We start from the raw sequence: 23,436 nt of genomic DNA, 5'->3' as shown, positions 1-23,436 counted from the left end.
TACAAAATCATAAATTATATGCAGTAACACACCATATCACTATAATAGAATAACACACTATAACACAATAACACTAGTATGTTATACTGTGTTATAGTGTTACATTGTCTTATAGTGTTACTGCAGATACAGAAAAACACACTTTAACATTATCTATATTACTAAATCTCTGATCTTGACCGCTTTTGGCCGACTGTGCTGCGATTTCCGAGAGAACGCCACAACCTATGGCCATCATTTTTGGCCACATCGCTCAGAGCCCCCCTCCGCCGTATGAGTGCGTAGGATTTTTTCCATCGAAGAAAAATGAGAAATATATTAATGTTTTCACAAAATTCCCCATTATCTCTGCTGCCCCCCCTGGCGGCAGGGGGAGGGACTATAAAATCAGGAAGTGTCGTGCCTCACTCAGTCTCTGCCAGACCAGGAAGCGAGAGGGTCACGGCTCTCTGAGCTGCGAATAACACTGAACGCACGTCTTCTCCACGGTGAGTCCCCTCGATGCGGCTGTAAAGTGGCTGCAGCCCTTTTTTTAAATTTTGTGTTCACAAAATGAATTTTGGTTGTCGGGTGTCTGCAGCCCAATTGTTTGCTTCGCCTTTTTTAACAAGTTTGTGTTCACAAAATGAACTTTGGTTGTCGGGTGTCTGCAGCCCAATTGTTTTCCTCGCCTTTTTTAACAAGTTTGTGTTCACAAAATGAATTTTGGTTATCGGGTGTCTGCAGCCCAATTGTTTGCCTCGCCTTTTTTAACAAGTTTGTGTTCACAAAATGAATTTTGGTTGTCGGGTGTCTGCAGCCCAATTGTTTGCCTCACCTATTTTTAACAAGTTTGTGTTCACAAAATGAATTTTGGTTGTCGGGTGTCTGCAGCCCAATTGTGTGCCTCGCCTTTTTTTAACAAGTTTGTGTTCACAAAATTAATTTTGGTTGTCGGGTGTCTGCAGCCCAATTGTTTGCCTCGTCTTTTTAAAAAGTTTGTGTTCAACAAAATGAATTTTGGTTGTCGGGTGTCTGCAGCCCAATTGTTTGCCTCGCCTTTTTTTTAACAAGTTTGTGTTCACAAAATGAATTTTGTTTATCGGGTGTCTGCAGCCCAATTGTTTGCCTCGCCAATTTTTAACAAGTTTGTGTTCACAAAATGAATTTTGGTTGTTGGGTGTCTGCAGCCCAATTGTTTGCTTCGCCATTTTTAATAAGTTTGTGTTCACAAAATGAACTTTGGTTGTCGGGTGTCTGCAGCCCAATTGTTTGCCTCGCCTTATTTAACAAGTTTGTGTTCACAAAATGAATTTTTGTTGTCGGGTGTCTGCAGCCCAATTGTTTGCCTCGCCTTTTTTAACAAGTTTGTGTTCACAAAATGAATTTTGGTCGTCGGGTGTCTGCAGCCCTATTGTTTGCCTTTTCTTTTTGACAGATTTGTGTTCACAAAATGAATTTTGGTTGTCGGAGTCTGCAGCCCAAATGTTTGCCTCGCCTTTTTGACAAGTTTGTGTTCACAAGATGAATTTTGGTTGTTGGGTGTCTGCAGCCCAATTGTTTGCCTGGCCTTTTTGACAAGTTTGTGTTCACAAGATGAATTTTGGTTGTCGGGTATCTGCAGCCCAATTGTTTGCCTGGCCTTTTCTAACAAGTTTGTGTTCACAAAATGAATTTTGGTTGTCGGGTGTCTGCAGCCCAATTGTTTGCCTCGCCTTTTTAACAAGTTTGTGTTCACAAAATGAATTTTGGTTGTCGTGTATCTGCAGCCCAATTGTTTGCCTCGCCTTTTTAACAAGTTTGTGTTCATAAACTGAATTTTGGTTGTCGGGTTTCTGCAGCCCAATTGTTTGCCTTTTCTTTTTGACAGATTTGTGTTCACAAAATGAATTTTGGTTGTCGGAGTCTGCAGCCCAAATGTTTGCCTCGCCTTTTTGACAAGTTTGTGTTCACAAAATGAATTTTGGTTTTCGGGTATCTGCAGCCCAATTGTTTGCCTCGCCTTTTTGACAGGTTTGTGTTCACAAAATGAATTTTGGTTGTGGGGTGTCAGCAGCCCAATTGTTTGCCTTGCCTTTTTAACAAGTTTGTGTTCACAAATTGAATTTTGGTTGTCAGGTGCCTGCAGCCCAAATGTTTGACTCGCCTTTTTGACAAGTTTGTGTTCACAAGATACATTTTGGTTGTCGGGTGGCTGCAGCCCAATTGTATGCCTCGCCTTTTTGACAAGTTGGTGTTCACAAGATGAATTTTGGTTGTCGGGTGTCTGCAGCCCAATTGTTTGCCTCGCCTTTTTGACAGGTTTGTGTTCACAAAATGAATTTTGGTTGTCGGGTGGCTGCAGCCCAATTGTTTGCCTCACCTTTTTGACAAGTTTGTGTTCACAAGATGAATTTTGGTTGTCGGGTGTCTGCAACCCAATTGTTTGCCTCTCCTTTTTAACAAGACTGTGTTCACAAAATGAATTTTGGTTGTCGGGTGGCTGCAGCCCAATTGTTTGCCTCTCCTTTTTAACAAGTTTGTGTTCACAAAATGAATTTTGGTTGTCGGGTGTCTGCAGCCCAATTGTTTGACTCGCCTTTTTTAACAAGTTTGTATTCACAAAATGAATTATGGTTGTTGGGTGTCTGCAGCCCAATTGTTTGCCTCACTTTTTTAACAAGTTTGTGTTCACAAAATGAATTTTGGTTGTCGTGTTTCTGCAGCCCAATTGTTTGCCTCTTCTTTTTGACAGATTTGTGTACACAAAATGAATTTTGGTTGTCGGGTGGCTGCAGCCCAATTGTTTGCCTCTCCTTTTTGACAAGTTTGTGTTCACAAGATGAATTTTGGTTGTCGGGTGTCTGCAGCCCAATTGTTTGCCTGCCTTTCTTAACAAGTTTGTGTTCACAAAATGAATTTTGGTTATCAGGTGTCTGCAGCCCAATTGTTTGCCTCGCCTTTTTGACAAGTTTGTGTTCACAAGATGAATTTTGGTTGTCGGGTGTCTGCAGCCCAATTGTTTGCCTCGCCTTTTTGACAGGTTTGTGTTCACAAAATGAATTTTGGTTGTGGGGTGTCAGCAGCCCAATTGTTTGCCTCGCCTTTTTAACAAGTTTGTGTTCACAAATTGAATTTTGGTTGTCAGGTGTCTGCAGCCCAAATGTTTGACTCGCCTTTTTGACAAGTTTGTGTTCACAAGATACATTTTGGTTGTCGGGTGGCTGCAGCCCAATTGTATGCCTCGCCTTTTTGACAAGTTGGTGTTCACAAGATGAATTTTGGTTGTCGGGTGGCTGCAGCCCAATTGTTTGCCTCGCCTTTTTGACAAGTTTGTGTTCACAAGTTGAATTTTGGTTGTCGGGTGGCTGCAGCCCAATTGTTTGCCTCGCCTTTTCGACAAGTTTGTGTTCAGAAGATGAATTTTGGTTGTCGGGTGTCTGCAGCCCAATTGTTTCCTCGCCTTTTTGACAAGTCTGTGTTCATAAGATGAATTTTGGTTGTCGGGTGTCTGCAGCCCAATTGTTTGCCTCGCCTTTTTTAACAAGTTTGTGTTCACAAAATGAATTTTGGTTGTCGGATGTCTGCAGCCCAATTGTTTGCCTCTCCTTTTTGACAAGTTTGTGTTCACAAGATGAATTTTGGTTGTCGGGTGTCTGCAGCCCAATTGTTTGCCTGCCTTTCTTAACAAGTTTGTGTTCACAAAATGAATTTTGGTTATCGGGTGTCTGCAGCCCAATTGTTTGCCTCGCCTTTTTGACAAGTTTGTGTTCACAAGATGAATTTTGGTTGTCGGGTGTCTGCAGCCCAATTGTTTGCCTCGCCTTTTTGACAGGTTTGTGTTCACAAAATGAATTTTGGTTGTCGGGTGGCTGCAGCCCAATTGTATGCCTCGCCTTTTTGACAAGTTGGTGTTCACAAGATGAATTTTGGTTGTCGGGTGTCTGCAGCCCAATTGTTTGCCTCGCCTTTTTGACAGGTTTGTGTTCACAAAATGAATTTTGGTTGTCAGGTGGCTGCAGCCCAATTGTTTGCCTCGCCTTTTTGACAAGTTTGTGTACACAAGATGAATTTTGGTTGTTGGGTGTCTGCAGCCCAATTGTTTGCCTCACTTTTTTAACAAGTTTGTGTTCACAAAATGAATTTTGGTTGTCGTGTTTCTGCAGCCCAATTGTTTGCCTCTTCTTTTTGACAGATTTGTGTTCACAAAATGAATTTTGGTTGTCGGGTGGCTGCAGCCCAATTGTTTGCCTCTCCTTTTTGACAAGTTTGTGTTCACAAGATGAATTTTGGTTGTCGGGTGTCTGCAGCCCAATTGTTTGCCTCGCCTTTTTGACAGGTTTGTGTTCACAAAATGAATTTTGGTTGTGGGGTGTCAGCAGCCCAATTGTTTGCCTCGCCTTTTTAACAAGTTTGTGTTCACAAATTGAATTTTGGTTGTCAGGTGTCTGCAGCCCAATTGTTTGCCTCGCCTTTTCGACAAGTTTGTGTTCATAAGATGAATTTTGGTTGTCGGGTGTCTGCAGCCCAATTGTTTGCCTCGCCTTTTTTAACAAGTTTGTATGCACAAAATGAATTTTGGTTATCGGGTGTCTGCAGCCCAATTGTTTGCCTCGCCTTTTTTTAACAAGTTTGTGTTCACAAAATGAATTTTGGTTGTCGGATGTCTGCAGCCCAATTGTTTGCCTCGCCTTTTTGACAGGTTTGTGTTCACAAAATGAATTTTGGTTGTGGGGTGTCAGCAGCCCAATTGTTTGCCTCGCCTTTTTAACAATTTTGTGTTCACAAATTGAATTTTGGTTGTCAGGTGTCTGCAGCCCAAATGTTTGCCTCGCCTTTTTGACAAGTTTGTGTTCACAAGATACATTTTGGTTGTCGGGTGGCTGCAGCCCAATTGTATGCCTCGCCTTTTTGACAAGTTGGTGTTCACAAGATGAATTTTGGTTGTCGGGTGGCTGCAGCCCAATTGTTTGCCTCGCCTTTTTGACAAGTTTGTGTTCACAAGATGAATTTTGGTTGTCTGGTGTCTGCAGCCCAATTGTTTGCCTCTCCTTTTTAACAAGATTGTGTTCACAAAATGAATTTTGGTTGTCGGGTGGCTGCAGCCCAATTGTTTGCCTCGCCTTTTTAACAAGTTTGTGTTCACAAATTGAATTTTGGTTGTCAGGTGTCAGCAGCCCAATTGTTTGACTCGCCTTTTTGACAGGTTTGTGTTCACAAAATGAATTTTGGTTGTGGGGTGTCAGCAGCCCAATTGTTTGCCTCGCCTTTTTAACAATTTTGTGTTCACAAATTGAATTTTGGTTGTCAGGTGTCTGCAGCCCAAATGTTTGCCTCGCCTTTTTGACAAGTTTGTGTTCACAAGATACATTTTGGTTGTCGGGTGGCTGCAGCCCAATTGTATGCCTCGCCTTTTTGACAAGTTGGTGTTCACAAGATGAATTTTGGTTGTCGGGTGGCTGCAGCCCAATTGTTTGCCTCGCCTTTTTGACAAGTTTGTGTTCACAAGATGAATTTTGGTTGTCTGGTGTCTGCAGCCCAATTGTTTGCCTCTCCTTTTTAACAAGATTGTGTTCACAAAATGAATTTTGGTTGTCGGGTGGCTGCAGCCCAATTGTTTGCCTCGCCTTTTTAACAAGTTTGTGTTCACAAATTGAATTTTGGTTGTCAGGTGTCAGCAGCCCAATTGTTTGACTCGCCTTTTTGACAAGTTTGTGTTCACAAATTGAATTTTGGTTGTCAGGTGTCTGCAGCCCAAATGTTTGCCTCGCCTTTTTGACAAGTTTGTGTTCACAAGATACATTTTGGTTGTCGGGTGGCTGCAGCCCAATTGTTTGCCTCGCCTTTTTGACAAGTTTGTGTTCACAAGATGAATTTTGGTTGTCTGGTGTCTGCAGCCCAATTGTTTGCCTCTCCTTTTTAACAAGATTGTGTTCACAAAATGAATTTTGGTTGTCGGGTGGCTGCAGCCCAATTGTTTGCCTCTCCTTTTTAACACGTTTGTGTTCACAAAATGAATTTTGGTTGTCGGGTGTCTGCAGCCCAAATGTTTGCCTCACCTTTTTGACAAGTTTATGTTCACAAGATACATTTTGGTTGTCGGGTGTCTGCAGCCCAATTGTTTGCCTCGCCTTTTTGACAAGTTTATGTTCACAAGATGAATTTTGGTTGTCGGGTGTCTGCAGCCCAATTGTTTGCCTCGCCTTTTTTAACAAGTTTGTGTTCACAAAATGAATTTTGGTTGTCGGGTGTCTGCAGCCCAATTGTTTGCCTCGCCTTTTTGACAAGTTTGTGTTCACAAGATAAATTTTGGTTGTCGGGTGTCTGCAGCCCAATTGTTTGCCTCGCCTTTTTGACAGGTTTGTGTTCACAAGATGAATTTTGGTTGTCGGGTGTCTGCAGCCCAATTGTTTGCCTCGCCTTTTTGACAAGTTTGTGTTCATAAGATGAATTTTGGTTGTCGGGTGGCTGCAGCCCAATTGTTTGCCTTGGCTTAGCTTTTAAAATTGTCGCAACAGTTGGATGCCTGCCCAAGCATCCATACGGCCCACAATGTCTATACTAGCCCTCTGGAAACCAGTACCTACTAGCGCAACAGACAGCCCCCCCACTGGCGAGCAGTATTGGAATTGGTGGAGAGGTGGAATATTGCGTTGGTGACCAGCCCTCCCGTGTGATGCTGGGACCCAACGGGTCCCACTTAGTCTAGTAACATACTATATAATACTATATAAGACATGGTAAATGGTAGGGAATTGAAGAATGCAGTTGGATAGTTATATGGACGGGAAAGGAATGGAGGGTTATGGTCTGAGTGCAGGTAGATGGGACTAGGGGAGAATACGTGTTCGGCACGGACTAGAAGGCCCGAGATGGCCTGTTTCCGTGCTGTAATGGTTATATGTTTAAATATTATATAAAACTATATCATAAATTATAACACATAACACAATCTAATACACTTACACACTATAATACACTATGATACACTTTAACACAGTATAACACACTATCACACATTAAAAAAACTCTTTAGATTCTGGAGTAGTTCCTGCGGACTGGAGGGTAGCTAATGTAACCCCATTTTTTAAAAAGGGAGGGAGAGAGAAAACAGGGAATTACAGACCAGTTAGTCTAACATCGGTGGTGGGGAAAATTCTGGAGTCAGTTATTAAAGATGGGATAGCAGCACATTTGGAAAGTGGTGAATTCATTGGACAAAGTCAGCATGGATTTATGAAAGGTAAATCATGTCTGACGAATCTTATAGAATTTTTCGAGGATGTAACTAATAGTGTGGATAAGGGAGAACCAGTGGATGTGTTATATCTGGACTTTCAGAAGGCTTTCGACAAGGTCCCACATAAGAGATTAGTATACAAACTTAAACCACATGGTATTGGGGGTTCAGTATTGATGTGGATAGAGAACTGGCTGGCAGACAGGAAGCAAAGAGTAGGAGTAAACGGGTCCTTTTCAGAATGGCAGGCAGTGTCTAGTGGGGTACCGCAAGGCTCAGTGCTGGGACCCCAGCTATTTACAATATATATTAATGATCTGGATGAGGGAATTGAATGCAACCTCTCCAAGTTTGCGGATGACACGAAGCTGGGGGGTAGTGTTAGCTGTGAGGAGGATGCTAAGAGGCTGCAAGGTGACTTGGATAAGTTGGGTGAGTGGGCAAATGCATGGCAGATGCAGTATAATGTGGATAAATGTGAGGTTATCCACTTTGGTGGCAAAAACAGGAAAGTAGACTATTATCTGAATGGTGGCCGATTAGGAAAAGGGGAGATGCAACGAGACCTGGGTGTCATGGTACACCAGTCATTGAAAGTAGGAATGCAGGTGCAGCAGGCAGTGAAGAAAGCAAATGGTATGTTAGCATTCATAGCAAAAGGATTTGAGTATAAGAGCAGGGAGTTTCTACTGCAGTTGTACAGGGTCTTGGTGAGACCATACCTAATCAGAGGAAAGACATTCTTGCCATAGAGGGAGTACAGAGAAGGTTCACCAGACTGATTCCTGGGATGGCAGGACTTTCATATAAAGAAAGACTGGATAGACTCGGCTTGTACACGCTAGAATTCAGAAGATTGAGGGGGGATCTTATAGAAACTTACAAAATTCTTAAGGGGTTGGACAGGCTAGATGCAGGAAGATTATTCCCGATGTTGGGGAAGTCCAGAACTAGGGGTCACAGTTTAAGGATAAGAGGGAAGTCTTTTAGGACCGAGATGAGAAAATGATTTTTTACACAGAGAGTGGTGAAACTGTGGAATTCTCTGCCACAGAAGGTAGTTGAGGCCAGTTCATTGGCTATATTTAAGAGGGAGTTAGATGTGGCCCTTGTGGCTAAAGGGATCAGGGGGTATGGAGAGAAGGCAGGGATGGGATACTGAGTTGGATGATCAGCCATGATCATATCGAATGGCGGTGCAGGCTCGAAGGGCCGAATGGCCTACTCCTGCACCTATTTTCTATGTTTCTATGTAAAATATAATATAACAACCAATACACTATGTCACAATCACACTACACCCAATAGCACATTACAATACACACTATTACACCTTATAATATAACATACTATAATATAACGTACATTATAATACACCAGCACAAACACACTACGTTACAACACATTATTATACACTATCTGGTACTTTAACACACTACATCACATTATATCATATTTTCAGTGGAATACACTATAACACATTATATTAGACACACGTCTAGCACAATATAATACTATAATACACTAAAACTGTAATAATATAATACACGACTTCACACGATAATACACGCGATAATAACACTATCATAACAGTATAACACTATAAAACAATACAAAACACTATCACAGTATAACATAGACTATAATACACCAGTACACTATAAAACGCGATAACACATTATAATACATTTGAATACTATGATACATTATAACACTCTATAACACACCATAATACACTAAAGCAATATAATACACTTTAACACCCTATAACACAATATAATACAGTTTAACACTTAATAACACTGTAATACACAATAATACATTATAACACTATAACGCACTATAAAACGCAAAAATACACTATAACACACTAAGATATATTATAATGGACCATAACACATTATAATATACATTATAATGTAGTGTTGTAACACTAATATAATGCACAATAACACAGAATAACACGTTCTCTCAATGCAATATACTATAACGCACTGTAATACATTACAATCATTTAACATTATCACATTAAAAATATAATCATATACAAAAATAATATCACACTATAACACAGTATCACTCTACAACAGTATAACACACCAAAATAGTCTAATACACAAAAACACACTTTAATATAACATACTATATAAAACATGCTAACACATGTTATTCTATTACATTCTATATACTAGTACACACCATAATACGCTATAACACAGTTGAACACTTTACAATATAATACAACACACTAAATACACCATAGCTCAATCTCCAGCTCAAGCTCCGGCCCCGTTTCCAGAGCCCTCAATGAGCTGTACTAGTTACAGCTCCATCTCCAGTTCCATCTCTTGATTAGTACGGGTGTCAGGAGTTATGGGTAGAAGGCAGGAGAATGGGGTTAAAAGGGGTAGATCAGCCATGATTGAATGGCATAGATGTGATGGGCGGAATCGCCTATTTCTGCTCCTATCACTTATGAAGTTATGATGTCCCAACCCACAACAACGGTTCTCCTCTTGCATTACTTTGTACTTCGTTTTTTTCTAATTATGTTTTTGCACTAATATATCTTTTTTTTTTGCACCATCATCTTTCTTTTAGAATTGTTGGTCTGATTTATGTATAATTTGTTTTTGTGTTCGTTCGTCTGTGTACGTGTGATGCTGCTGAAAGTATGATTTAAAAAAAATTATGTTTATTAGAAGCAATTGTACAAGAATAAAATGTAGAAAATAGGTGCAGGAGGAGGCCATTCGGCCCTTCGAGCCAGCACCGCCATTCATTGTAATCACAGGCATGTAAAATTATACAATTATGGTACAGCTTCAATTTTGACCATTTAACCTGAGAATGAGAGAAAACAAGAGAGACGGAACAAGAGAAGGAAAAGGTGAAAAGTGAAAAGATAGGACCCCGAGACTACCAAAGTAGTGTGGCCAAAGTGAGTAAAGGTATAAGAGAGAAAAAGGGGGAAAAAAGGGAAAAAAATAAAAAGATGGAGATATACCAGTGCCTCGTCTCCCCGCACCCACCTCACCCAACCCATAGTTGGATTTAAATCCAAATTTGTGTTGCGCCATGCTATCGTAAGAATTCGGTAAAGGGTCTCCATGTCTTAAAAAATTTATCTGGTTTTTCTGCCAGGACAAGCCTAATATTTTCCAAATGTAGTGTCTTGGACATATTTGTAATCCACATCTTTACAGTAAAGACTGATGTGTGTTTCCAAAATTTAAGTAATAATTTTTTCAAAATGTCAAAATTCCCCCTCCAGAAATTATGTAGCTTTATACAGGAGGCAAAATAATTAGTTGCTTCCTGAAGATCTTATTCAGTTTAGGCTTTGAATAATTAGGTCTATGCAGTATTTTAAATTGTATTAATGAATGCCTAACTTTAAGAGAACAGTTATGTGTATATATAGAAGGCTTTCCTCCTATCTATCTATCTATCTATCTATCTATCTATCTATCTATCTATCTATCTATCTATCTATCTATCTATCTATCTATCTATCTATCTATCTATCTATCTATCTATCTATCTATCTATCTATCTATCATATTATTAAAACTCTCGCCCCATCCGACCGGCTGGCGTCCGGATCCCTTCCTGCCTTTCGATTCGTTCCCGCCGTGCGATGTCACAATGCCCGATGCTCGCAGACGTCCAATCGCGATGCCCGACGCTCGCAGACGTCCAATCGGAACGGATCCATTTACATGTACTGCTTCCGGCCGCATTTCTTCCTTTGATTCCCTGCAACTCCGAAACCGGACGCAGAATCGCCAACGTCTTTTCCATTTCGGTAGAGATTTCACTTTTCTTTCTAGGTATCCGCACCTCATTACATTTCGTCGTGTTTAAGTACACGTTTTTAATCAAATCCTTCTCCCCCCCCCCCCCAAAATTTCAAAACTAAACTGGCTTCTCACCCACAGAAGCTTCACCAGCCCCAGGCCCTGCTGAACGTTCCATCATGTGATGTCACAATGCCCAATGTTCACATATGTCCAATCGGAATGGATTCATTTACATATGCCTATGCAGGAGCCCCAGCCAATGGTAAACGTTCCATCGTGTGATGTCACAATGCCCAATGCTCAAATACATTGTTGCCATAGTGACAGTACAGAGTACAAACTGGCTTCTCACCCATACAAGCAGCCATTTCGGTAGACATTTCACTTTCCCTTCCAGCTATCCACTCCTCATTACATTTCGTTATGTTTATGTCCATTTTTTTCATTAAAACCTTCACCCCCCCCCCCCCCCCGCCACATCCACTCATTTTGTCGCCTCTTGCTGGCCATCGACCATAACGGCTGCTGGCGCCCGCAGCACAACCTCAAGCGACGCCATTTAAAAACGGCCTTTCGGGAACGGCTCTACTTCGAGGACCACGTCTCCCGTGGGGGCTGCGGGTAGGCAACGGCTGCATTGGGGCATTACACTTTTAAGGCTCTGTGTGTGGGGATGCTTCGTTTGTGTGATGCCGCCCCGCCACCCCTCTCCCCCCCCCCCGCGTTGCCGAGACAGAACCGACTTCGACGACTTCAAAATACGCTATTTTAAGACGGCCGGGACTCGAATTCGACGACCACATCTCCGCTGGGGGCTACAGGTAGGGAACGGTGTTTATACACTTTTCCAACTCTGTGTGTGGGGGTGGTTAGTGTGTGTGATGCCGCTCCCCCCCCCCCCCAGTGGGGGCTACGGGTAGGGAAAGGCTGCGTTGGCTAAAGGGATCAAGGGGTATGGAGAGAAGGCAGGTACATCACTCTCCCTACCCCTCCCTCCCTCCCCACTCTTCCACTTCTCTCCCCCTTCCCCTCTACTCTCCCTCCCCACTCTTTCCCCTCTCTCCCCCACCCCTCTCCCTCCTCCCCATCTTCCCCATCCCCCCTCCCCGACATCTCTCTCCCCATCTCTCACCCCCTACCCCGCTCTCCTTTCCCTCCCAAATCTATCCCGTTTCCTCCTCCACTCCCCACTTCTCAACCCCCCCCCCCCCCCCCCAAACGCCGTTGGGGAAACAGACCCAACGGGTCTGCACTTGGTCTAGTTATATATTAAAACTCTCGCCCCATCCGACCGGCTGGCGTCCGGCTCCCTTCCTGCCTTTCGATTCGTTCCCGCCGTGCGATGTCACAATGCCCGATGCTCGCAGACGTCCAATCGCGATGCCCGACGCTCGCGGACGTCCAATCGGAACGGATCCATTTACATGTACGGCTTACGGCCGCATTTCTTCCTTTGATTCCCTGCGACTCCGAAACCGGACGCAGATTCGCCGACGTCTTTTCCATTTCGGTAGAGATTTCACTTTTCTTTCTAGGTATCCGCTCCTCATTACATTTCGTCGTGTTTAAGTACACGTTTTTAATCAAATCCTTACCCCCCCCCCCCCCCAATATTTCAAAACTAAACTGGCTGCTCACCCACAGTAGCTTCACCAGCCCCTGCTGAACGTTCCATCGTGTGATGTCACAATGCCCAATGTTCACATATGTCCAATCGGAATGGATTCATTTACATATGCCTATGGAGGAGCCCCAGCCAATGGAGAACGTTCCATCGTGTGATGTCACAATGCCCAATGCTCAAATACATCGTTGCCATAGTGACAGTACAGAGTACAAACTGGCTTCTCACCCATACAAGCAGCCATTTCGGTAGACATTTCACTTTCCCTTCCAGCTATCCACTCCTCATTACATTTTGTTATGTTTATGTCCATTTTTTTCATTAAAACCTTCACCCCCCCTCCCCACTCACTCAATTTGTCGCCTCCTGCTGGCCAGCGACCATAACGGCTGCTGGCGCCCGCAGCACAACCTCAAGCGACGCCATTTAAAAACGGCCTTTCGGGAACGGCTCTACTTCGAGGACCACGTCTCCCGTGGGGGCTGCGGGTAGACAACGGCTGCGTTGGGGCATTACACTTTTAAGGCTCTGTGTGTGGGGATGCTTCGTGTGTGTGATGCCGCCCCGCCACCGCTCCCCCCCCCCCGCGTTGCCGAGACGGACCCGACTTCGACGACTTCAAGATGCGCTATTTTAAGACGGCCGGGACCCGACTTCGACGACCACGTCTCCGCTGGGGGCTACAGGTACGGAACGGTGTTTATACACTTTTCCAACTCTGTGTGTGGGGGTGGTTAGTGTGTGTGATGCCGCCCCCCCCCCCCCAGTGGGGCTATGGGTAGGGAACGGCTGCGTTGGCTAAAGGGATCAAGGGGTATGGAGAGAAGGCAGGTACATCACTCTCCCTACCCCTCCCTCCCTCCCCACTCTTCCACTTCTCTCCCCTTCCCCTCCACTCTCCCTCCCCACTCTTTCCCCTCTCTCCCCCACCCCACTCCCTCCTCCCCATCTTCCCCATCCCCCCTCCCCGACATCTCTCTCCCCATCTCTCACCCCCTACCCCGCTCTCCTTTCCCTCCCAAATCTATCCCGTTTCCTCCTCCTCCTCTCCTCTCCCTCCCCTCTTCCCCCCCGCAAACGCCGTTGGGGAAACAGACCCAACGGGTCTGCACTTGGTCTAGTTATTCTATAAAACTCTCGCCCCATCCGTCCGACATCCGTCCGGCTGCCTTTCTGCCTTTCGATTCGTTCCCGCCGTGCGATGTCACAATGCCCGATGCTCGCAGACGTCCAATCGCGATGCCCGACGCTCGCAGACGTCCAATCGGAATGGATCCATTTACATGTACGGCTTCCGGCCGCATTTCTACCATTGATTCCCTGCAACTCCGAAACCGGACGCAGAATCGCCGACGTCTTTTCCATTTCGGTAGAGATTTCACTTTTCTTTCTAAGTATCCGCTTCTCATTACATTCCGTCGTGTTTAAGTACACGTTTTTAATCAAATCCTCCCCCCCCCCCCCAATATTTCAAAACTAAACTGGCTTCTCACCCACAGAAGCTGTACCAGCCCCAGCCCCTGCTGAACGTTCCATCGTGTGATGTCACAATGCCCAATGTTCACATATGTCCAATCGGAATGGATTCATTTACATATGCCTATGCAGGAGCCCCAGCCAATGGTGAACGTTCCATAGTGTGATGTCACAATGCCCAATGCTCAAAGACATCGTTGCCATAGAGAGGGAGTACAGAGAAGCTTCACCAGACTGATACCTGGGATGTCAGAACTTTCATATGAAGAAAGACTGGATAGACTCGGCTTGTACTCGCCAGATTTCACAAGATTGGGGGGGATCTTATAGAAACTCCTGATTACATTTCGTCGTGTTTATGTACACATTTTTAATCAAATCCCCCCCCCCACCAAATATTTAAAAAAATACTGGCATCTCACCCATAGAATCAGCCCCAGACTCGGTTTGTACTCGCTAGATTTTAGAAGATTGAGGGCGTAACTTATAGAAACTTACAAAATTCTTTAGGGGTCCACCACTCCCCCTGTCCCTCTTCCACCACTCCTGCTACCCCTCTCCCCCTCCCTCGCTCCCTCCCCACTCTTCCACTTCTCTCTCCCCCCACCCCTCTCCCCCTCCCATCCCACCCTCCCCCTCCCTCCACACTCTTCCCCCTCTCCCTCCTCATTCCCTTACCGTGCACAGTCTCTGTCTTTAAGAAGGAACTACAGATGCTGGAAAATCGAAGGTAGACATAAAAAAAGCTGGATAAACTCAGCGGGTGCGGCAGCATCTATGGAGCGAAACCCGGAAGAAGGGGTTTCGGCCAAAAATGTTGCCCTGTACCTTCGGTCCATAGATGCTGCTGCACCCGCTGAGTTTATCCAGGTTTTTTGTTGTTGTACCAGCCTCTCTCTCTCTCTCTGCCCTTCTCTCTTCTCACGACTCATGCACGCCCGCTCCAACCCCTCCACCCCCCCCCCCCTTCACCTCTCTCCCCCATCCTCTTCTCCCCCCCCTCCCTCTCCCTCTCCACCCTCCTCCTCCCCTTCCACACAAAATATTTTTAGTGGGGGCAGGTCCACAGTGTGTGTGACTGTTTGTGGAGGCGGCCACGCGCTCTCCATTCAAGAAGACGCTCATCTGTTTGTGGAGGCGCGAGCATAGTGTGTGACCAAAGATCTTATAGCGGAGATCTCCGCTATAAGATCTTTGTGTGTGACGACACACGCTCCCCCCCCCCCTTTTGGTGCAGGATGCGCGTGCACCATCTGAACGCTCCAGCGATTATTCGAATTCTTCACTAACCGTCATTCTGACCAAAGATCATCTATACGACAATATCCCTTGAAAGTCCAGGCCGTACCCTGTATCGACATGTTACTCAAAGGACTATTGGAGCAAGGTATTTTGATCACATGCCAGTTCTGCTGCAACACACCGATTCTCGCAGTCCCAAAACCGGGCAAACCGAATCAGTATCGTCTAGTCCAGGACCTGCGGGCCATCAATGCCATAGTACAACCCCGACATGCTCTGGTTCCTAACCCAGCACATATTCTTGCTACCATCCCGGCTATAACAACAGTCTTTGGATCGGTGGATCTCCAACATGCCTTTTTCTCGATTCCTTTACACCCGGACTGTCAGTACCTGTTCGCATTCACCTATAATGGACAACAGTATACATGGACCAGATTGCCACAGGGCTTTGTAAACTCACCGACGCTATTTTCTCGTTGTCTGCAACAGCAATTACAAAACCTTCAGTTACCTGAGGGGTCTGCACTGATCCAGTATGTCGATGACCTTTTAGTGGCCAGTGAAACGGAGGAGCAGAATAGGGAAGCTATAATTTTGTTGTTGAACTTTGTAAAGGCATTGGGGTACGTTGTGTCCCCCTCCAAAGTAAATGTCGGACAAAAGGAGGTGAAATTCCTCGGAGTCATAATCTCAGCAGATGGCCGTCGGTTGGACGAGAGCCGTACAGACCCCATTTACAGAACAGCACCCCCCACGTCAGCCAGGGGAATGCGACAGTGGCTGGGAATGATCAACTACTGCCGTCAGTGGATTCCGAATGTGGCCCTGGACATAAAGCACCTGACCCCTTACACCAGCCAGGAAGGTACCTTTGTATTGTCAGGTGAAGCCTTGACCGCGTTCAATAATCTACGAGAGGCCCTGCAGAAGGCTCCTGCGCTGGGGCGACCACTGTATGATAGACCTTTTCAGCTCTATTGTACCGTCCTGGCAGAATGTGCCACTGCGGTTTTGACCCAGCTGCATGGGGATAAGCACCGACCAGTGGCGTATTATTCATCCAAGTTAGACCCTGTGGCACTGGGGTATCCTCATTGTATACAATAATCTTCAGTCGGCCGCCAACCTCACTCTCCAGCAGGACATTACCGATATTCCTCCCACTCCGTGACCGCCCTACTGGGACAGCTCCAGACCCAGCATTTGACTTCAGCCAGACAAAATAAGTATGAGATCTACCTGTTGAATAATCCCAAGCTACAGTTCCGGCACTGCACCACTATCAACCCTGCTGCGTTTCTCTGCTCTCCTCCTGATCTCCTCGCTCCATGCGACCATAATTGCTTGGAGGCTATTCTCGCGGATACCAGTCCACGCCCTAACCTTAGCGATCAACCTCTAGCCTCTCCAGATTTGATCCTCTATACCGATGGAAGTTCGTCCATCGACGAGCAGGGACGCCGTCTGTCAGGCTTTGCCGTAGTTAATCAAGATGGAACCTTGCTGGATTGTGGCAGTTTTGACCCACCGTTTTCAGCTCAGCAGGCTGAGTTGTTTGCCCTCACACGAGCCTGTGTCCTCGCAGAGGGGCACTCCGTCAATATTTACACCGACTCCCGATACGCATTTGGAGTCATTCACGATTTCGGATAGTTATGGAAAAATAGGGGATTCCTCACCTCGACGGGCCATAAGATTGCCAATCAGATCCTGGTCTGTGACCTGTTGAATGCTATCCTTCTGCCCTCTGCGGTAGCCATAATCAAATGTGCGGCCCACACGACAGGAGATTCCCCGGTCCAAATCGGTAACAGGTTGGCTGACGAAGCGGCTAAGTGTGCTTCACGCGATAGATTTAAAGTGGTGGGTAGTATGATGAGGCAGGTGAAAAGTCTTTATATGGGTCGTCTGAATCTGAGAAACCTATGCCAACTATGAATGATGTATTGCACTTACAGGGGGACGCCTCTGTTGATGTTATAATGGAATGGGAGCAGCTGGGCTGTCGGAAGGCTGACTCCGGATTGTGGCTCACGCCGGCCGGACAGACCTGTATGACAGACCAGTTAGCGACCTGGGTCATTGATTGCCTACATGTAGCCACTCACTGTGGGGCCACCTTGCTAGTAAATGCTCTCTTACAGGCATGGTGGCATCCTCGACTTAAGGTTTTGGCAGCCCAAACTAGTGCACGGTGCCTCACCTGTGCTACACACAACCCTGGTAAAGGAGTTGTCTGCCAGACAGGTCGTACTCCATTACCTACTGCTCCATTTGAAACCTTACATTGGACTCCTTACAGATGGATTTTATTGATTTGCCTAAGTGTCAGTGTTATAAACATGTGCTTGTTATTGTTGATGTGTTTTCTAGGTGGATTGAAGCCTTTCCAACCACTGATTGCACTGCTTCTACGGTGGTGTCTATTTTATTACGGCAGTTTGTTCCTCGCTTTGGGGTTCCAAACACCATCAGTTCGGATAACGGCCCTCACTTTATTGCCGCTATCAATAAAGAATTGTACCGACAGCTGGGCGTAACCCAGCGGCTGCATTGTGCTTATCGCCCACAGGCTTCAGGAATGGTGGAACGCTTGAACCAGACCCTGAAGACCAGGCTTGCCAAGCCGGTGGACCAATCGGGCTTCACCTGGGTTAAAATGTTGCCTGTTGCTTTGTTCCAGATCAGAGTCCTTCCCGCAGGGAAGACAAGGTTGTCTCCTGCAGAGATCATCTATGGCCGACCTCTGCGCACCCCCTGGACAGACATTATCCCGGCCACAATGACATTGCATCACATGGCGGAGGAGATGGTCTCCTACGTCCTTGCCCTTACAAGGGCCCTGCGTGAGATTCATGTGGAGGTCAAGGCCTCTTATGTGGGCGACATAGATTTTCCCGTTAATGGACGGATCACCCCGGGTTCTTATGTGTTGATTAAGAATTGGGTTCGTAAGGACACCCTTTCTCCTCGATGGTTGGGCCCCTTCCAGGTTCTCCTTACCACCCCCACCGCGGTAAAGGTAGAAGGACGATCGGCATGGGTGCATTTGCACCATTGTAAAGTGGTTGGTGACACCAAGCAAAGGGGGGAGGTCGAGGTCAGGGAGGGGGATCCAGTCTACGGAAAGCAGGGCACGAATTAATTTTGCTATGAAATTGCACGTTCTTTTTCTTTTCCCTCCCTTGTGTTCACAGATACGAAATAAATCGCTGAGATGAGGGTCTTCGTGGCATTAATATGTGTGGCGACCACTGCAGGGTTAATCAGTTTCGGCTGGAAATGGACAAAGCCTGAATACGGACGGAACAAACGAGGAAAGAGAGGGGAACGGGAAAACTCCAATTTATTCATCCAGGCACACAATGAGCTATTCGGGAAGGGACAGGTGGTTTGTTATCCACAAATGACTTCAGTTACCTCCCTGTTTACCCCATCCCCTGCATGAGGCAGAACTGAACGACTGGTGAAGTGCCAGGACAAAAAAACGGTCCCTGTCAAGCCCGTTAGCATCGGCTATGATAGGCTTCTCGCTCCACCGGCCAACTGCTTACCGCTACCTAAGAACAATAACCACTCCTACGACATTTGCTATAATGAATCAAGGACGGCATAAAGACCACCGGCTAGGCCATGTAACTTCACCACCAATAATAACAGGCAATATGAAAATTGTTTTAGTAACCAAGGACACGGGTGTATAGTCATAAATGTTAAAAATAACCTCACTTGCGCTCTGCAAGGGCCCTTTCACGGCTCCACATGTAACCTTACCTATAAAGGAGTTCAATGTAAGGTGCCTAGGGACTGTATCCCTGTAAATGCTGGATTTCAGCTGTTGTGTGGATGGGCTAACGGGACCCATCTGACGGTAGGATCCCATCACCTGCCAATCCCCAGTTATAGCAATGGGATCAGTGAAGCGTGGAGGGACTGGTCTGGAGGGGGAAAAGACATTAACACCCCAAGGGGCTGTAATGGATCATTATATACGGAGGAAGGATATTACTTCTTCTTTAATGGGAAAGGAACCAATGTCCTAAAACCCCCTTTCCCCAAGAACGTGGCAGTTGGAGCATTGGTGCCAACCACGGTACCTTGTCCCGAGCAATGGACTAAACCCATGGCTCAGGTTCAACGAAGGGCGGTGTTGGTTTTGCGCGCAATGGAGAAATCCAGGGGTCAGGGGGGCTACCCACGGACATGCCATCGGATGGGGATTATTAAGCATGCTAACCATGGGAGGAGTGGGTGGAGGTGAAGCAGCCAAAAACCGAAATTACCTTGTTTGCGGCCTGACAATTCTGGGCAATGCAACAACTGGAGCCTTGGAGGCAGTAAAAACCCAGATGGCCGAAATGAGGATGTTTTCCCTACAAAATAGATATGCGCTCAATTACGTATTGACTAGAGAAGGGGGGACCTGTACCGTCATAAAAGGGAAATGTATGATGGGGGTTCAAGACAGGACTAGCAACATCACCCAACACCAGAAAGAGATTACCACCTTTTTGGATGGAATAAACGAAAACCAGGGATGGGGGAATTGGGAATTTGGGGGATTATACAACTGGATTATCAGCATGGCCATCTATGCTGCTATAGTAGTTACTTGCTTATTTGTGGGGATTGCCATTGTGAAATGTATCATAGCCCGATTAATGGTGGCCTTATTGGGTTTGGGGACCACCCCCGAGGAAGCTAAAAATTCTGTACGAATGATGGTCTTACAGCTTGAGCAGGAGAGACTGTTACCATTCCCCAACGACAGCGAAAACGATGAAGTGAGTGAGGAAGGAGAATTGGAGGACAAAGGTCGGACGGTCCAAGAAGCCATGGCCAGGGAACTAGAAGGTTACGAGATTCGGCGAATGGGACTTTTAAATGGACTATGAGTGTTGCCATAAGAATAGCAAAAGGGGGGAATGTGAATGGAAATCCTGAATCAACGCTGTAAGATTGTTCTGTAAAGGTAAAATGGTTGGCCAGGTAGACTGAAATAAAGAGCATAAGATGGCTGCTGACCAGGCTTGCTGGAACTGAGGCTGCAGGTTTCAGGAAGGGTATACAGATTGTCTTGCAGTTACTGCATAGTCATGAATAGGGGATCACCCGCCCCGTCTGACAAGATTGAGGAATACACAATCCCCCTCGCCAGGAAGACTAAGGAATGTACTGGTCTGAGATCTAGTGTGGTTCATCTAACATCTCCTTATATGTACATACCTGTTTTCCTGTATTTTGCGTACGTGTCGGTTCTTTGATTGGGGAATGTGGGAGGTGCTAAACAGTGGCATTAACATATAAAAAGCATTGCAATTAAGGGCAGAGAGCTTGACTCTTTGCCGGGTTGTAACCTGTGTGAAGACTCCTGCTCAATAAACGTACGTTTAAAGCAACCCTGGTGCCTGGTCGATTATTGTCGAAACAACCGATGTGAGAGAAAAATGTGAATCAACATTATTAGAAGATATCTAAAGTATTGGCTACCTTTCAGGTGATATTTCAACTGTAATTCTGTTGATATATACTGATTTCTTCAGATTTATCGGAGAGAGAAGAATCGCACCTATATTAAAAGGCGAACAATCTTCTCTCTCCATTGTTAACCAGTTTACCTGTTGGCATGTATTGTCCATCCAATAGATTAAGCTTTTAATATTCGTTGCCCAGTAATAGTACAAAAATTAGGGAGAGCCAGTCAGCCAATTTCCTTGGGATTACATAAATGTCGTTTATGGATTCTGTGTGTTTTATAATCCCAAATAAAGTTTGTGATCACAGAATCAAATTTTTTGAAAGTAAGATTTTTCATTGTACCTGAACCTCTCTGTATTTGCGCTTATAACAAACTTATTAGTAAGCTGCAGGAAGAGCGTAGCTTTGAATAAATTGCAGAAACAGGAATTTAAGCATTCCAAATGATCACATTTGATATTTGTTTAAATATTTGGGTTCTTTGTCTGGGTTCAAAGCACCACTTTCAAAATGACAACATTTTGCAGAAGTGAAGGTATCTTGATTAGGCGGTGGTACACAAAATTGCTGGGGAAACTCAGCGGGTGCAGCAGCATCTATGGAGCGAAGGAAATAGGCGACGTTTCGGGCCGAAACCCTTCTTGATTAGGCGGTGACTTGACATGGAGACAGACAGGAGCCAGGGTAGGAAGAAGTGCAATTTGTGAGTCAAGAACCAGCTGAAACGATTTGTCCAACCGAAACCAGACAGTCCGGATTGCGGAGGTAAAGGTGGTTGTTTGGCAGTCTGAGAAGGGAAACTCTCCAGAGGAAATTAGGTCAGTAGCTATCCAGCAAAAAATGACCTGATGTTCTTGGTCAGGTCACCAACCAGAAGAGAATATGAGAAAGTATCAGAGCACTGTCCATTAAACTTCTGAAAGTAAGTAACTTAGTTATTGAAATAAAAACAGCATAGCTTGTATCAGCAGGTTCAATGTCAATGATAACATTGCTCCTTAGTGAGTGGTGTACTACAAATTTGAAGGAGGGTATGTTTGGAGTGACCAAGTGGCTCAAAAAATGGAGACTATCTGTGCATGCCAGCAGTTTGCTCAGGGTAGATCCAAAGAGGGAACGGCACCAAAGTAAAGGGAGTCAAAAGTGCTGGAGAAACTGAGCTGGTGAGGCAGCATCTATGGAGCGAAGGAAATAGGCAACGTTTCGGGCCAAAACCCTTCGGACAGATCAGGAATGCAGATGCAATATCAACAGCATGCAGGATTTGAGATGGGCATGTGATGGATAAAATAAAGACCTCTACCGAGTACTGATCATGTAAAATAGGCCATGACTACCTTGCTTGGATGTACATATTCTCACACTGAACAATATCTCCTTTATGTCCAATATCTCCTTGGGGATCCATAAAGCTCCAAATATTATTGGTACAATTGGGATCATCGTGTGTCCCAATATTACTTTATCATTTATTATAAGCACCCCACCATTTTATATTCATTTCAGCCAATTTAGTTCAGGATAATGACTGTAAAATCTAATGCTTTATAACAAGTATGTGTTATACATTTGTTTTGATAACATGGTTATTAACCTTTTTCATTGAAACGTGTACAGACAACTAAGTTTCAAGACTATAATTTTTTGTTCTGTAGCAACTTAAGAATGATGTACATTCACAAGGATACAAAGGACATTTATTATCACATGCACCGAAGCCGTGGTTTTGGCCGGTCCCCCCAGGAAACGCCGCTCCAGACCCGTTGGTAGGCCGCAAGGACGGGTCGAAGATGCTGCCCGGAGAAAAGACGCCTCTCCAGGTAGAGAACAGGAAAAGCATTTTCCCCCTACCCTCCCCCCCCCCCCACAACCCACATAAAAAAGAATAGACCTCCAAACAAAACACTTTTTAACACACTAAAAATAAAAGAAAGAAGCCATACACAACTGGACGGCGCCATATAACCATATAACCATATAACAATTACAGCACGGAAACAGGCCATCTCGACCCTTCTAGTCCGTGCCGAACACTCCCTTGACTTTGATTGAATAGCAGACTTGAACTGAATGCTAAAGATTTATTATCATACCCAAGAAATATATTGTTCTTTTCAACATTGCACAGCAGGCTTTAATACTGGCAGACAAAACGATAAGGGTTTACTGTGACATTATCTAAAAACAACTGAAGGAAAATTGCTCGGTAAATTATAATATTATGAAAACATAAAGTTATAATAAAAGGCATCAAAGACCATTCAGTCATTATTCCTATGTCAGCTCTTTTAAAGAGTTATAGTTCTAATTCACTCCCTTTCCTCATAGCCCTATTTAACTTTTCAAATGTTTATCAAACTAACATATAAAACTTAGCATTGAACCATAGATCAGTCAGTGCATTCCAAAACATCACAATTATCAGCAGTAAAAAACTCTTAATGTTGCATCATTTGCCATGATTCTGAACATGCTTATTCATTTTCTCAATCATTTCTGGCATTAGAGCAACATAACTGAAATTTCACATTCCTGGTATAATATTAATACATATCCAACGTGCACAGTGGCACAGTGGTAGAGTTGCTGCCTTACAAAGCCACTGACAAAGT

At 44.9% G+C, this 23,436-nt stretch overlaps 1 protein-coding gene across 1 annotated transcript; it reads left to right on the top strand.

Moving 5' to 3' along the window:
• Positions 1-15,460: 15,460 nt before the first annotated feature.
• On the top strand, positions 15,461-20,241 carry LOC116978018. Its single transcript, XM_033029045.1, has 5 exons — positions 15,461-16,431; positions 16,735-16,978; positions 17,305-17,411; positions 17,720-18,362; positions 20,080-20,241. The coding sequence occupies exons 1-5, from the start codon at positions 15,461-15,463 to the stop codon at positions 20,239-20,241; spliced, it is 2,127 nt and encodes a 708-aa protein (XP_032884936.1).
• Positions 20,242-23,436: the final 3,195 nt, after the last annotated feature.

Source organism: Amblyraja radiata, chromosome 1 (assembly GCF_010909765.2).
Source record: "Amblyraja radiata isolate CabotCenter1 chromosome 1, sAmbRad1.1.pri, whole genome shotgun sequence".
NCBI classification, from domain to species: Eukaryota; Metazoa; Chordata; class Chondrichthyes; order Rajiformes; family Rajidae; genus Amblyraja; species Amblyraja radiata.
The sequence above is the reverse complement of the archived record's forward strand: the minus strand, read 5'-3'. Positions and strand labels throughout refer to the sequence as shown.

Excerpts from the sequence above, each read along its gene's own strand:
- LOC116978018 (XM_033029045.1), top strand. The coding sequence starts at position 15,461 with ATGTTACTCAAAGGACTATTGGAGCAAGGTATTTTGATCACATGCCAG. Across the intron at positions 17,412-17,719 it reads CAGACCTGTATGACAGACCA|GTGGATTGAAGCCTTTCCAA; the intron begins GTTAGCGACCTG and ends TGTGTTTTCTAG. Across the intron at positions 18,363-20,079 it reads TCCTTACCACCCCCACCGCG|CTTGAGCAGGAGAGACTGTT; the intron begins GTAAAGGTAGAA and ends ATGGTCTTACAG.